We start from the raw sequence: 16203 nt of genomic DNA, 5'->3' as shown, positions 1-16203 counted from the left end.
TGCGCCAAGGCCATGCTGAGGTTCGGCGGCGCGCGGAGGAGGCCCGGGAGGCGGTGCTGCGCAGCCTGGGCCGCGTGCGTGAGCTCGAGGCACTGGCGAGACAGGTGCCCGGCCTGCAGCGCTGGGTGCGACGGCTGGAGGGCGAGCTGCGGCGCTACAGGTGAGCGTGGGCGCGAGGCCCTGGAGCCCCAAATCAGCTCCGGGTGCCCTCCAGCCAGGGGCACCTCCTCCCCACACACACGCTCGTTCTCGTGTCCCTGTTTGCTCTCGCATTCACTTCGTGTATTCCTCCCTTCTCTCGTCGGTCCTTCAACTCTTTCGACTGTTGATCCAGTCTGTCACTTGTTCTCCACCCACCGGCCCATTCCAGGACCTGTTCGCCGGCAGAGGCCTTCCATTTGCCCGTGCGTGGGTCGCAGTGGGACATAGTTACTCGTATTGGTTCTTTGATCAACAGTGGTGGTGGTGATGATGATGATGATGATGATGATGATGATGATGATGATGATGAAGATGATGGTAACTAACGGTTGCTGAGTCTTAAGGAGCCCCCGTATCTGAGCTAACGAAGCACTTTAGTGGCCCGACTGAAACCTCACAGCAGCCCTGTGACATAGGTACCAGCTCATCCCCATTCTGCAGATGGGGAAACAGATAGACAGCGATCTCTTGGGCCAGCCCCACCAGCAGGAAGTTGGGCTTGGGACCAAGTTTAAATCCGCGCAGGGCCTCTGCCACATGTGGGACCTTGCCCAAGTCGCTGCCCCCTCTTGGAGCATCTGTTTCCCCTCTGGTAGAACAGAGTGGAGTCCTTGCCTGCCAGAGTGGCTGTGAAGAGGGCGTGAGGTCCTGTTTCGCTCACAGCAGATGCTCAGTGAACAGCCCACTCTGCCTTTGGAGCCACATGGCACCGCTGCCTGCCTGACTTCCACATTTACTGAGCCCTGACTGTATACAGAGGCTACACCAGGTACCAGGAGGGTGACTGGGGGCAAGATGGCCCCAAACCCCTGCCCTGGTGGCCACAGTCGGCCAGATCATGCAACAGATGCAGGGCAGCCCCGGAGGAGGAGCGCTGTGGGGGAGGGGCGAGGCTTAGCCAGCACCTGAATCTACTAGGACACAGACAGCGACAGCTGGAGTTGAGAGCTGAGACTAGGATGTTACTCGGCAAGATGGGCCAGGGAGAGGGGGAGGAGGAAAGAGGGGAAGGGAGGTTGGAAAATAGGACTAGCAAGGGCAAAGCCCTGACGAAAGAGAGCCCCTGGCACATTCCAGAAACTAAAAGGAGGCCAGAGCAGCTGGTGGCAGAGGCCAGGCCATCTGGGGCCTGGGGCGTTGTGTCAGGGACTTCAATCTTTCCCCCAAAGAAAGCATGAAAGACTTCAGCAAGAGGAAACAGGAACAGATTTGCATTAAAAAAAAAAAATGACCAGGGCTGCAGTTGTGACAAAGAGACAGGAGGGGCTGCTGTCCTCCAGCCAGAAAGGAAAGTGGTCTGTCTGGCCTAGGCTGGTGGGCAAGGCAGCCAGAAGGGGAGGCTTTGAACCTCGCCCCTCAGAGGAGGGACCTCCTCCTTGACTTCTGAAGGGCTCACAGCTGAGAGATGAGAAGACACAGTGTGGAGAGAGGCCTCCTCATGGACATGGCCACGCTGGGCCAGCCTCGTGCAGCTCCAAATGTTTGGATAGTCACTTCCTGTTTGCATAGCTGATGGGCTGGAGAGCCGAGCTGGTCAGCTTGGGGCCTGTGTCCAGCCTTGGAACTTTCTCCAAGAGGAGAAAGGAAGGGTCTCTTCTTGGTTTTACTCGAAAGGAGCTGTCTCCCATAGCATGACTACAGGACCCACTGCAACCGTTGGGATCACCCTGTACACTAGGAGAGGTGGGTTTGTATCCACAGCACCACGTAACCCTCACAAGAACTGTGCCAAAGTAGAGGTTTTATCCCCATTTTACAGATTGTGGGAAGCGAGGCTCTGAGAAGTGAAGTAACATACCCAAGGCCACACAGCCAGAAAGTGGAAAAGTAAGGTCAGACTGCTCCTACCTAATGTATTTTCTTTCTTTATTTATTTCTCCCTTCCTTCCTTCCTTCCTTTCCTTTCCTTTCCTTTCTTTCTTTCTTCTTTCCTTCTTTCCACTTTACCTTTTTTTGTGGACTCGGTCACAAGAAGGCTGCTGTACTTCCAGGCCTCACATCGGCTATCCAGGTATCCGAAGAAGAATGAAAACTGTTGAGTGTAGGGAGGATTTTCTTCAAACGAGGGGGACCTACCCCTTCCCCACCAGAACATGCCCCTCCATCTCTTGGGCCAGGACCGTGTCACGTGGCCACTGCTATCTACAGGAGAGTCTGGTCATACTGATGCCCCAAACAAAACTGGGTTCTCTTGGTGAAGAAAAAGGAGCAGATATTGCAGAAGCTCCAAGGAGATGCCCAGGGAATGAGGAAACTGAGGACCAGAGAATGAGCGACACTGTGCGCAGGTCACAGTGACTAGGAGGTGGATCTGTCACCTGTCTCCTTGCCCCCATAAAAGCATGCCCCCTAAACCATGCCCAGCCCCAGGAGGCAGCCCTCCTCTGCCCATTTTCTATGATCAGAGTTTGTGGGCCAACTTGCCCCAAAGCTCTCCTTCTTTGAAGAAAGAAAAGGGCAGGGGGCGGAACAGTCAAGGACATGCATTGAGCATCAGGTGTGTGCCAGGCATGGTGCCCGACAAGTTCCCCATGTTAGTTCAAATGAGCCCCTCGACTGGCCTAAGAGAAAGGTATTATTATTATGTGCACTTGCTAGATGAGAAAACCAAGGCCACAGAGGAAGCGACTCGCCCGTGTGGCACAGCAAGTGACAAGGCAGGACCCAAGCCCCCAGCCCCAATAGCCCCAGCCACATACCCCAGACCAGTCTGGCAACATGCACAAGTCCTCCTGGGCTCCCCACCTGCCCTTCCCCCCCAGAAACACCTGCAGAAATGTCACAGCCTGCAGAGGGGCTGTGGGCTACAAGGTCACCTCTGCTTTTGTGTAACAGGTGTCAGGAACTCAGGTGTCCCTCTGTGGCATTGGACCTAGAGGAACTTGGTAGGTGGAAAAAATCAAAACCCCCAAAGTCCAGAGTTCCATCAGGCCCTCTTAAGGGACATTGCTGTGGAATGCCTCCAAGTGTCCTGCACATGTATCTTTGGGAAGAAAAAGCTCAGTGACTGAAATCCCTGCTGGGAATGAAGCCATTTGGTTAACACCAATGCCGCTTTTCCAGCACTGTCCCAGGAACTGACACACTCTGACCTTCTCATAACCTCTGAGGTTGGTATCTGTGCCACTTTTTTTCCAATGAGGAAGCAGAGCCCTGGGGGTGGTCCCCTAACCAGCCCTTGGCCATTCCGGGGCCCTGGTGAGTTTCCCAGCCGCGAGCAAATGTCCTTTCCCCTAAAATGACAATCTCGGTGCCTCTCTTTCTCCTTCCCCGGTCTCCCATTTACTTCTTTTGAATCAAACCCGCACATTCTTTTTCATTCCACTGGTCCTTGTGTTGTGGATCGTATCCTGTCCTTCATTTCTTTCCCTCTGCTCTTCTGTGGCAATGACAAATTCTCTGTGTGCCTTGTGATCGTCAATGGCGAGCCTGTCTTTGGCAGAAGCCATGATCCTGGAGAACCACCCCCCCAACCCTCAGGGCTGTGGGGTTCCCTTCAGACCTGTTCCCCCATCTGGCTCCACCACGGCCTGACTTGGGGCCGGCTTTTAACTTCAGTTCTCAGCTGGAAGCTTCATCACTACCCAGGTCATGAGAAGTTGAGTCCCTATATAGGGACAACATCCCAAGGCCAGTAAGTGGGGTTTTTCTCACCTCTGGTCACAGCTGGCATGGGCTTCATGCGGGAGCCTCCTTGTATGAACTCGCCAGGTGAGGTCTTCTGTACCTATGCCCCTTGGGCATTAGAACCCCAGCCCTGGGATGCCAGGTGGCTTAGTTGGTTAAGCCCCCAACTCTTGATTTCAGCTCAAGTCATGATCTCAGGATTGTGAGACAGAACCCTGTGTCAGGCTCTGAGCTGCTCTCTCCCCCTGCACCTCCTCTGCTCGAGTTCTCTCTCTCTCTCAAAAAGTAAAAGAAGGTTCACTTTCTCTAATCTACTGCTTGTGCTTTCTCTCTCTCTAAAACAAACAAAACCACACCAAAAAAAAACCAAACAAACAAAAAATCAGAACAGCAACAACAACAAAAAAAAACCCCAGTCCTGACCTTTCTGACTCCTCTGTGGGCATCTCAGTTCTGTCTCCTGCTCCCCATGCAAGCTCCTTCTTGTCTTTGACCTTGGCTCTTACTCTTTTAAGTGGTTATATTTTATCCAGCTCTGCTACATTTTGGTACATGGAAAGGGAATGCCTCATAGCTCCTGAATTCACCATCCTGACCAGAAACCTAAGAGAACAGACAGGAAATATTTAAACAATTGAGGATGCTCACCTATGAGTGTTGCGTTTACTATGCACCTTCCATGGAGGAAGTGGACATGTCAGGGACACAGGAATGGCACGGACATGTCTGCTACTCTGGTCCAGGGGGCGGGGGGCAAGATGCGGGCAACAAACACACATGGTAGGATCCAAATGCGCTGTGGGCAAAGGGGCTCCAAGGGAAGGACTTGTTTTCACAGCTGCGGGAGTCAGTCCCAGACCGTACGGAATAAAGGGGTCTTCAGGCCTCTGGGAATGAGACGAAAACCCAGGGGCTCACCTGACCCAGCCCAGTCTGCCAAGAAAGATGATCTGTGCCGTCACAGCCCCATCAGCCGCTGGACTCCTGCTTCCCATGGCTGATCACCACCTCATCTCAGATGAGAGACCCAGCTCTGCAAACCCCACAAAACAGCCCCTCCCCGCAACACATTTTTGAGCAGAGCAGACCCTACCAATGATGGCAGGAGAGGTGATGTTGTGGTGATCATTGTATATGAATATTTGACATCCCCATTCATCAAAAGTCATTTAACCCCACATCCAACCAGGGTGTCTCACTTTTACTTCTCCTGGTCTACACCCAACCACCCACCACCTTTCTCTTCTGTTTTCTCTCTATTTTTATTCATTTTTGAGAGAGATAGATAAGAGTGAGAGTGGGGAAGGGGCAGAGAGACAGGGAGACACAGAATCCGAAGCAGGCTCCAGGCTCTGAGCTATCAGCACAGAGCCCAACGCGGGGCTCAAGCCCATGAACCGTGAGATCATGACCTGAGCTGAAGTTGTATTCATAACCAACTGAGCCACCCAAACACCCCTCTGTTTTCTATTTCTTCCCATCAGCCAGCTCTCTTAGATGAGTGCCTGAAAGCCTGATTCTAACTCACTGGGGTTCAAAAAAGAAGGTGGCTCCTGGGAAAGTCTAGGCGTCCAGCTTCAGGCATGGCTGGATCCAGGTGCTCGAACAATGTCACCAGAATAGAGAAGCTCTGCTTCTCTCTCAGGCAAAGTTCTTTCTCCTGGCAGCCTTTCGGGCACTCACCTCTTCAAAACTCTTAAGTCCAGTAGAAAGATCACCTCTTCTCTGAAGACATCCCACTGAAGTCCTGGAACTGAAAATCATTGAACCAACTTGGAAACATATTCACCCCTGAACCCATCAGAGGTGAGGGGGTGGTGAGGGGGGAACAAGAAGATTTGATGTTCTGATTGGCCAAACCTTAGTCACATGCCCACTGCTGGAGCCACAGCCAGCCCCCTTGGACTCTGGGACTAAGCCCACCCCCGCCCCCTGGCGAGAATTAAGGAGGAACATATCCCACATGTGTTAAACAACGCGTATCCCCCACCGTGCCTCTCTCTGGCGCTTGCAGCCCAAATCCCCTTTCTGGTCTTGAAAACTAGGCCTGGGCAGGCAGCCTGAGCAGGCAGCCTGGGCAGGGGCTGAACTCAGACTTAGAGAAAAGAAGACAGAAACCTCAGCTCAGCTGGAGCAGGGAGGCGGGGCTTCTGCCTGGCCTCCAGGCTTTGTTGTCCGGGAAGGGAAAGATGAAAAGGGCTGGGAGGTGGGGGGTGGGGCCGGTGGAGGACAGCTCCTTTGGCAGACCAGACTACCGCGGAGGGGATACAAAGATGAGGCCATTGGAGGGCCACCTCCTTTCTTCTGCCCCATTGCAGCAGCCTGGCCTGACCTTGGGGTGGGGGCAGGGGGCAAAGTCAGCAGGTTAGAGGAGGGAGGGAAGCAGACAGGCAGGGGCGGGGCAGTGGGGCACCATCCGGAGCTGGGAGGCATCTGGTCACGGATTCCATTAGTCTTGGAAGCAGGTGTGTGGGTGGCTGCTGGTGGGAACCGGGGCCTTCCTCTCAGGGACAATATCCTGGGCTCACAAAAGGACAGGGCTGGTCGGACACCTGCCATGTGCCCCGGCTGGGGACCCTCCACAGACGGGCTTGATGGGCAGGGGCCCAGGCTCACGAGGCCCAGCCTCACCTGCGTTTGAATCCCAGCTTTTTCGTGTCTTTTCTGTGGGGCTTGGAGCCCTTCCCTTCCTCTCTGTGAGCCTCAGTCTCCTCATCCACAAAGCGGATATGGAGTTCTGGTTTTCTGGGTCTTGGTGTGAATATTCAGTGACATCGGGAGAGGCAGTCGGGTGCAGTGGCTGGAAGTGGGAATGTGATCTGAAGCAAGTCAGTCTCATTCTGGGAGCCTCAGTTTCCTCATCTGTAAAATGGGGATGACAAGATGTTATGACTACTACTAATACCCACTTCCTTGGGCATTCAAAGATTCAGGATGCTAATATGTGTAAAATACCTAGATTAGTGCTTAGCATTGAGAAAATGTTAAATATCGTGTTATTGTTATTATTGATCCTTTATCACAGTACCCCCCATAAACAGTAATGGTGGTGGTGGTGGGTATTGTTAATATTAACAGAGTCCGGCCCCTTAAGAGCCTCCTGTCTGGAGACCAGCAGCAAACAACGAACAGCCTCAGCTGATTGTAGACAGGAACCTAGCCAAGTTGCAGAGTGTAGACAAGTATGGAGGAGGCATGAATGAGACTAGGGGGGTAGGGGAAGTCAGGGCATCTCTTAGGGAATTCCATCCTCCACGCTGGGTATTGAAGGATGAGTAGGAGTTTTCTCAGGCATTGCAAATGCAGGTTGCGGTGAGTACAAAGGCTCAGAGATGTGAAGTCTTCCTGGAAACAAGGAGACTTGCTGTGGTAGAAGGTTTGAAGTAGAAGGGGCAGGAGAGGAGGCTAGAAGGCAGCCAGGAGGTGGCAACGGACCTTGAAGACCAGGTTGAGCGTAAGACCTTCCCCCCAGAGAACAAGGGAGACAGAGAAGGGCTTACGCAAGAAGGGCCTGAGCAGATTTGAGCTTCACGGAGACCCCTCTGGCTGCATATGATCTGCCAGATCAGGCGGAAGGGGTAGCGAGAGGCAAGGAGACAGGTGAGGAGGATGTTTCTGGGTCCAGAGAGAGTGAATGCAAGGTCTGACCTCCAGCACCTGACAAGGACGGACCACCAGCCCCATACCTGGAGGCCTTGTCAGGAGCTGGGGGGAAGCCTCAGGCCTGCTATTCTCTGTTCCAAGACAAAGCCTTCTGCAAGGACGGAACCTTGGGATTTGTGGGCTGAAACAGACTTTAAAGTTTACTTACTTATTTTGAGAGAGAGAGAGAGAGACAGCACCCATGCATGCATGTACACAAGCAGGGGAAGGGCAGAGAGGGCAGAGAGAGAGGGAGAGAATCTCAAACAGGCTCTGCCCTGAGAGCTTGGAGCCTGACGTGGAGCTGGGGCTCAACCTCGCAAAACTGAGAGATCACGACCTGAGCCAAAATCAACAGTGGGGTGCTTAACTGACTGAGCCCCCCAGGAACCTCTGAAACACACTTTAGAGCTGGTTGGGGGGCTATGCTGGTAACGAGGACGTTCCTCTCTGGGTAGAGGAGGCGGCAAGGGGCCCCCAGAACAAGTCTCGAGAGTCTCATCTCATGGTGGGTCAGGGACCTGGGTAGAGCAGACCCATCTGGATTTCATACCTGCATTAACATCTGGGGCTGGCACAGCGCACCAGTATAACTGTGGACACGCTAGAAAAACACAGAAGACGTGGGAGCTGAGACCTCAAAGGTCAGGGGGAATGAGCACTGTGCCTCACGGATTTTATATGGGCTGCATTGACAGTGGCAAACTCAAACGAGCCCGTCTCAGCAAAGGATAACACTGGGCCCAGACCGAGGTGGGCGGGCCGTATTTGGGGAGTGTGGTTTGTCCCCACTCGTCGGGGTCCTGCCACACCACATGAAGCCTTAGGTTGTGGGGGGCCATCCCCTAGCTACATTACTCTGAAGTTGCAGCCAGAGTGTGCAAAGCTGTCCTTGGAAGCTATGCCTCCTGGATCTAAATTCGAGCCCCAGGTGCAATGGCTCCCTCCCCCCTGACGTCTCGTGCTGCTTAGCACGGGGACAGTCACACCATCCCTGCGTAAGGATGATGCCATTGTGTGGGCGGCTGGAAAGACGTCTCTAGCTATGGGTGTATCAGTTAGGGATGTTTTCAGTTGCAAGTGGCAGAGAGCTCACCTCACGGTGCTTTGAATGTACTGGGGGACCTTGCCCACTCCTAACTGGTGGCTCTAATGAGTCTTGGCAATGTTCCCTCGGACGTGGGGCCTCCCCAACTCTATTAATGGCAGAAAGAAAGGGGACACTGAGCGAAGCCTGCTCAGAAACCACTCACCAGCAGATGTCTATGCGAGCACAATGGCCAGAGCAGGGTCGCAGAAAGGCAGAAGGATCTGGAGAATGAGTGAGGCCTTTCCAGTGCCAGGAATGGAGGCAGCAAGCGCAGAGTTGCCATATCTGCCAGAGAAGTCTCCCCTCATTAAATGCACGACCCCAGCCATGTTTCTCTGATAACAGAGCTGAGCCCACACTTGTGGCTGATGGCCCAAGGACTGGGGCTTGGCACCCCGTCTACCAAGGAGAGGGATCTTGACCGTATAGGCTAATGTGTGCAGCAAATGTGTCCTTCAGAGAGGAAGCTGGAGCCCAGAGATGGACAGTAATCCTCTCAAGGTCACCCAGTAGGACAGAGCACCGCCTATGCTAGACTCCTCAAGAGTGTAGGGGAGCCTGGATGGTTCAGTCAGTTAAGTGTCTGACTTCAGCTCAGGTCACATCTCATGGCCTATGAGTTCGAGCCCCATGTCAGGCTCTGAGCTGTCAGCACTGAGCCTGCTTCAGATTCTGTGCCTCCCTCTCCCTGCGATCCCTGGCTTACAGGTCCCAGTTTGTGCAGTTCCAAACCAGGTGGGTAGCCTGAGGCATGCAGGTGGGTCACAAGTGGACCAGGGGCCCCAGGTCAGAGCCAGCCCGCGGACCCAGGACAGCCCGAGGTGCCCCACCAGTCACGTTTGGTCACGATCCACCTTGTCCACTTACCTGTATGTGCTATCTATTTTCTTTGGTGCCCGGACACTTCTTGGGAAGTTCGGGCTCAACCTATCATGCCTCAATTTCCTCATCTGGAAAATGGGGTTCATTTTAGTGCCTCCATCATGAAGGTAAGAATTAAACAGGATATAAAGGGTGCTTCGAATTGTGCTTGGCACTTACTGGGCACTCAGTAAATGTCACTGTCATCAGTTCGCCTCCCATGTGGGGGGTGCCTTCTCGTCTGTGAAGACAATCAGACATCTGCTCCACACTCTGGAGCAGATTTAAATCCCCGTGCTGCCAGCACACTCTGTGCATCCTTGATCTCTGCTTGCCCCGGCGCGGTTTTCCCCACTCCTGCTTCATATGGTGGGGACATGATGTAGTGCGCTCAGTTTTGGTGACCCAACATCCCAATTTCCAGCCCACAGGGAAGTCCCAGGGAAGAGTCCATGGCCGGGATTGCAGAGGCCAGGGTGCTGGGACAAACTTAGCCCTGCGGTCTGAGAGCAGTGGTGCTAGCCCAGGTGTGGGGGTGGGGAAGTTCCTCAGAGCAACGTGGGTGCCATTACCTGGAGATGGAAGAAGGATGCAGGTCAGGCATAAACGGCAAACGTTTAACCTGTGACCTTCCTTTCTGGAGGTGAAAATCCAAGTATTATAAAGGCTGTAGCATGGCACCACGTGAAGGGAAGGGCGAAAGGCAGGTGTTTGGGCCTCTGAGCCAGATGCGGGATGTTTTTTGGCAGGCTGTTGTGTAGCACAGTGGTGTTGCAGAAAGTCAGAGGTCCTGGTACACATGGAGGGTTCTCCTCGCCTTGGGTGGTCCCATCCACATAAGGAGATACTGGGAGAAGAGGCCAGTGCCCAGGTGGAGGACGGGCAGGCCTTGTTGGTCCAGAGGTGCTAGAACCAGGATCCTGACATGGCAGGACCTCGAGTCATGGGTGGTGGTGGTAGACACCTTCTGCCTGAGCCCCAAGCCAGAGAAACCTCAGAGCACATGAGGGAGTGGACATCATGTTCTAGGGATGTTCTGATGCAGTAACCTGGGGTATAGAAAATCAAGATGCTCTTGTGTAGAAGAAATGCTGAGAAATAAATGTATGTTTTTTTTGAGGTAGCAGAATATTGCTGTTATAATGGATACTTGTTGCCAATGACTGAAACTAAATTCAGACCACCCCCTAGTTGGGGAGGAGGGTGCATTATCTACTGAAAAGCTCAAAATTATGGCTTCAGGCATGGCTGGATCTAGGAGTCCAAATAATGACATGCGGAGTTTCTGTCTTACCTCTGCTTTCCTCTACCTGGTTCCACTTTCAGACATTCTACCTATAGGGGAGAAGGACATCTGCCAGCGTCAGCAGGGTGAGCATCCGTCCCCTGAATCACACCCAACAGAAGGAGCGTTTCTTTTCCAGTACTTCCAACGAAATCCTTAGATTAACTCTGTTTATCCTGACATGGTTATACGCCCATCCTTGAAACAATCATTGACAACAGGGACCTGGAATGCCCTGACTGACCCAGGCAGGAGTCATGTGACTGCTCTGAACCAATCAATGTGATTGACCAGGCCTGGGTCTTGCCGAGGACCTTGAGACGGGAGCTCCTAGGCTGGGAGCTTCTCGTGGGCAGTGATGGCACCCAGTGCTCCTCTTTTCTGTCCCTGCTGCCACTGAGCCTGGCAGAGGGACAAGCCCAGGAAAGACGAGGGTTGCCTACCACCTGGCAGGTGCTTGGACTGTTGAAAACATCTGAAGATTCCCACTGTCTGCTCTGAATTGGGAGTGGAGGAGACAGGTCTCCTGAGAGGACTGGGGGTCCTGGAGAAGCGTGGGGCCAACAGCAGAGACCCAGTAAGGTGGGGGACAGAGATGCTTCTCTTCTTCTCTTCACCATTTCTGTCAGATGTAACTACAGACTTTTCTTCATTCACCCAAATGTTGTCGCATGCCCAGAGAGTGCTGATGCTGACCTGGAGGCCATGACCCAGACAGAGTCTCTGCCCTCGTGGGACTGACATCTGGGTGGGGGATACGGTCAACCAATGGGTGGCAGTAAATGGGATGAATAAGGTATGGGCGAGGTGGAGGAGGCTTCTTTACTGTGGCACTTGGGACAGTCTATCAGTCAGCGTGGCTGCATGACAAATATACAGACCAGCTGGCTTAAACAGACATGCGTGGCTCACTGTCCTGAAGGCCAGAAGTCCAGGATCAAGGTGTGGGTAGGGCTGGTTCCTTCTGGGGGCTTTGCAGGAGAATGTGTGTGGCTGCCTTCTCCTTCTGTCCTCACATAGTCCTCCCTCTGCATGAGTCTGTGTCCTCATCTCTTCCTATAAAGACACAGGTTGGATTGCACTAGGGCCACCCCAGTGGCCTCACTTTAACTTGATCACCTCTATCAAGACCCTGTCTCCAAATACAGTCACTTTCTGAGGCGCTGAGGGTGCATGGAAATTCAGTCCCTGGCAGGCAGCTTCCTTGAGGAGGCAATGTTTAAATGGGGATCTCAGAGTCAACGCAAGTGTCCAACCCACCTGCTCCCCTCCAGCTGCACCTGCCACCCGCCAGGCACCGGCATCAGCAGAGCTGTGACTGCTGTCCCTAGCTCTCCGGCCCACTAACCACATAGTGGCTGGGGATGGGGGGTGGGGGGAACCTTTCTAAACCTACATCTAACCTTGTGGCTTCCTGTTGCCCTTAGAATAAACACTGGCCTCCTTGCATTGGCCGTCATGACCCTGAGTGATCTGACCACCACCCACGGATCCAGCCCCAGCATCCTCCGCCCGCTGTGCAGGCCACTCTGGCCACAGCGGCTCTTCTGCTCCTTGGTCGTTTAGCTCCTGACTGCTCTCAGCCCTGCCAATTTCACATCCAGGACATGCCAGTCTCTTCCGCTATGGCTCACTTGTTCAGAGAGGCCGTAGCCCCATCTAGACTGCCCCCCTGTCATGTCTCACAGCCCCTGGCCTTTTCCATCTTCAGTTTACTCTCCTGACCACTTCATTAATGTCTGTGTCCCCCAGGGGAAGGTAAAGTCCATGCGGTTAGCACTGTTCTGCTGCTAAGCGCAGTGTCTCTGGCACTTAGCGCAGTGGCTGGCTCAGTAATGCATCTGTTGGATGAATCACAGAACAAAATCAGCCTCTAGAGACCACTCCGTGGCAGCACGACCCCTGCACTGGGACTCTGACAGACACACTCCCATTGCACCTGCCCCCCCACCCCAGTAAAGGCAAGTAGGAGCCAGAATTTAGGAGCCAAGAAAAACACCCCTCGGGCCATAAGGACCCCTGAGGACTGTCCCAGGCTCCCCTCTTCATGATTTATTTTCAGCTCACCCTCCACAGCCCCCTCTCAAGCTCTTCTTCCTACTGTTGTTCTTTTGTTTTCACATGCCGGTCTCCATTTCCTGCGAGCCTGCGCTCAGGAAACACTGCCACGCAGCAAAGGAAGCACAGGGTTCGAGCCCCCACCCATGCGGGGGGGGGGGCGGGCCTGGCCAGGCTCTGGATGTCTGTCTGCCCTGCAGCTCCCCAGAGCCCCCACACGGTCTGGATGGCTCGAACTGCTGAAAACTTTCTAGAAAGGGAAGCGAACGCATGTGACATTTCCCAGCCATTCTAGAAAAAGCTGAGCGGGGGAGTAGTGGCTGTCTTCGGATGTGTCACTTGGTAACCACCCGAGGGTGTCCAAACACAAATAGGATGCTCGCTGTGAAGGCATTTTGCAAATGTTATTTGAAGTCTGTAATCAGGTGACTTTCAGTAAGGGATCAACTGGGCGAGTCCGATTGGATCACTTGAAAGGCCTTTAAAGCCAGGCGGAGGACTTTTCTGAAAGAAAGAAGGGGTTCTGCCTCTGACTAGACCTCCTGCCTCTGCCCAGGGGTCCCCAGCCTGCCTGTCATCTCCCCCTCCTGTTGACTTCAGACGGGCTGAGCCAGCCCCCAGTCACAGAAGCCAGTTCCTTGGAATAAAGCTCGAGACAGTGCTGTAGCCACAGGCATAGACACAGATCAAAGTCCCGACTGGCCCCAGTCCTCCACTTGAACCCTGACTCACCCCAGGACTAAGGGAGGAGGCGAGTGGCACTAAGCCTGCTGGCCATGAGGCACCAGGCTAAGAGCTTCCCGTGGACAACCTCACTTAACCCCCAAGCAGTGCTGTGAGCCATTTTCAGTGGTAACACTAGAGGCTGCAAGAAACAGAAAACCCAACTCCAAATGGACTAAACCTTAAGGACACTGATGACCACCCATAAGAAGTCCAGGGAAAAGCAGTTTCCTTGAAACTCAGCAATGTCTACAAAGATTACAGTTCTTCATCTTCCCACACTGTCTTCCTCTTCTTGGCCTCTCGGCAAGGCCCCTTAATGGTCACAATATGGCTGCCATGGCCTCAGGCATCACTCCCACATCCACAGACAGAAAAATAACTTCCTCCTTGGGCTTCCCTTTTCCAGAGATCAGCCTGGAGCACTTCCCTTCCCCTTTTATTGGCCAGAAGCACATCACCTGCCTATCCCAAAACCAATCCCTGTGGGGGGGGGGGGATTATCAAATTATCATGATCAACACAGCCCAATCAGATCTCTTCTCCAGAAGCACATGTCCACTAAGTGCCGGAAAGGTAATTGAGGTTGTTTGTGCCAACAATGCAGACTGGGTGCGTCTGTTTGGCCGTAGTGTTTGGTTTCTATGCAACTATAACAAATTACCACAAACTTAGTGGCTTGAAACAGCACCCGTTGATGATCTCAGGCCCGATCTACCCGTTGTGTAGGCCAGAAGCCAGGCAGGCTTGGCTTGGTTCTCCTTAGGCTCCCACAAGGTTGAAATCAAGGTGTCAGTAGCTAAGTATAGAGGCTCAGGGGGAGAACACGTTTCCAGACTTGAGCATCAGCAGAATCACGTTTCTCTCGGTTGTAGGACTGAGATCCCAGTTTCCTTGCTGGCTGTCAGCTCCAGGGTCACTGTCCACACTCCACCTTGTGTGGCCCCATTCACCTTCCAGCCAGCAAGGACCTAAGTCCTTCTCACACTTCAGGTCTCCCTCACGTCCTCTTTGGAGAAGAGAGTTCTCTGTTTTTAAATTTTACTTTTGAGAGAGAGACAGAGAGAGACAGAGCATTAGTGGAGGAGGGTCAGAGAGAGAGGGAGACACAGAATCCAAAGCAGGCTTCAGGCTCTGAGCTGTCAGCACAGAGCCCGACGAGGGGCTCGAACCCACAAACTTTAAGAGATCGTGACCGGAGCCAAAGGCGGATGCTCAACCAACTGAGCCGCATAGGCGCCCCAAGAGAGCTCTCTGTTTTTAAAGAGATTCGTGCGACTAGATGGGAACATTAACCCCCTGGAGGTTAGCTGGACCTACATGACGTAACAACATCAGGAGAATGATACCTCCCCATAGCCCTGGGCTACACGAACCTTGAGCCATTGCTAGAAACTCCACCTGCCCTATGGGAACCATGGTGCACCCCATGTAAGACATTTCTGTGGAAAGACAGTTGAAGGTTAGAAAGGTGACATGAATTGCTCAAGGCCATACCAGTCAGGGGTGGGAGGCATGGCTGCAAACACAAAGTGATTCCAGCTCACTGAAGCCGGAAGGGAATTAGTTGGCAGGATGTCAGGGGCCAGCACAGTCAATGGGCCCATCGGAGGGACAGACTCAGGTCGAAAGCAAGGCAGAGCTGACCCAGCTGGTCCAGGAGCAGGCTGCCAGAATCCTGTCCTGCCACCCACCACCCTCTGCCATAGGACACCACCAGTGAGCTCGAGTGAGCCTGCACCCACATATGAACGTGTATCCCGCAGGCTGTCACCCACTCCCTTAGCATCAGCTACAAACAACATCCCACCCTCCTACCGACCCAGATGGGTATGCTGTGCTGCCCGTTCAGGAAGTCCCCACGCCCCTCAGGGCCGTCTTTCCGGCCATAGCCAGATGGTTACTCTGCTCCATATCCCCACTCAGTGCTCTGCAGATCCAGAGGGTGCTGGCTGGCCGGCCCTCTGTCTCCCACACTCATTAAACACATTTTCCCAGGACAAAGTTTTGTCCAATGAGGGCAAAAGTCATCAGCTAAATCAGGAGCTCACAAACTGCAGCCAAATCTCATGTGCCAGTGTATAGACCTGACGTAAACTACGATTTCAACCTCTTCCCATGGTTGGATACACAAAAAGGAACAATCTTTCTGATGCAGAAGAACTCCGTGATCTCTCAAATGTCAGTATCCATAAAATAAAGTCTGATTGGAGCACAGCCGTATTCAATTCCTTATGGATTATCTGTAGCGAGAAAGGCGGAGCCCCCGCAGGAGAAGCTGGCCAGCCCCTGAGTTAAATGGTAATGTCCTACAACTGCTGTGCTGGTCATTGGCAAACATTTATTCCGACACTTGGAAACTTGCATATTCTGAACGGGAGACTTGGGTTGGAGCAGGGATAGGAATGGGTATTTTTTCCCCTTTTCGTCCCCCTTCCCTATGTGCCCTATTGGCAGCCATTCTCGTATGAGTTCCACATAGCTTCCTGTTACTGTGTTGTTGCAAAACGCATGCTTCTGTGTCTGTGTCCTGCGTCCATAGCACCACTGTGTTCCATGTCTCTCTCTGCGCCGTGTGTTTCTCACTCAGCGGTGTATGTTTCAGACACCCTGGCTGTGTACACGGCTGCCCGTGGTGAGTGGCCCATCCAATCCCAGAGCTGCCTCCCAGCCCCCACCTCCCCAGACGACACTGGTGAGCCCCCTTCTGCAGACG

The 16203-nt window shown here is 53.3% G+C and overlaps 1 protein-coding gene across 1 annotated transcript in view; it reads left to right on the top strand.

The window, feature by feature from the left end:
* The window catches only part of EFCC1 (EF-hand and coiled-coil domain containing 1), a 40527-nt gene that overhangs the window by 2150 nt on the left and 22174 nt on the right, over positions 1-16203 (top strand). The window contains exon 3 of the mRNA XM_029917906.1: positions 1-160. This exon is cut by the window's left edge and continues 142 nt beyond it. Within this exon, the coding sequence (XP_029773766.1) occupies positions 1-160 (160 nt within the window). The remainder of the gene's footprint in view (positions 161-16203) is intronic.

This window comes from Suricata suricatta, chromosome 12 (assembly GCF_006229205.1).
Source record: "Suricata suricatta isolate VVHF042 chromosome 12, meerkat_22Aug2017_6uvM2_HiC, whole genome shotgun sequence".
Classification (NCBI taxonomy): Eukaryota; Metazoa; Chordata; class Mammalia; order Carnivora; family Herpestidae; genus Suricata; species Suricata suricatta.
This window is presented reverse-complemented; position numbering and strand designations above follow the sequence as displayed.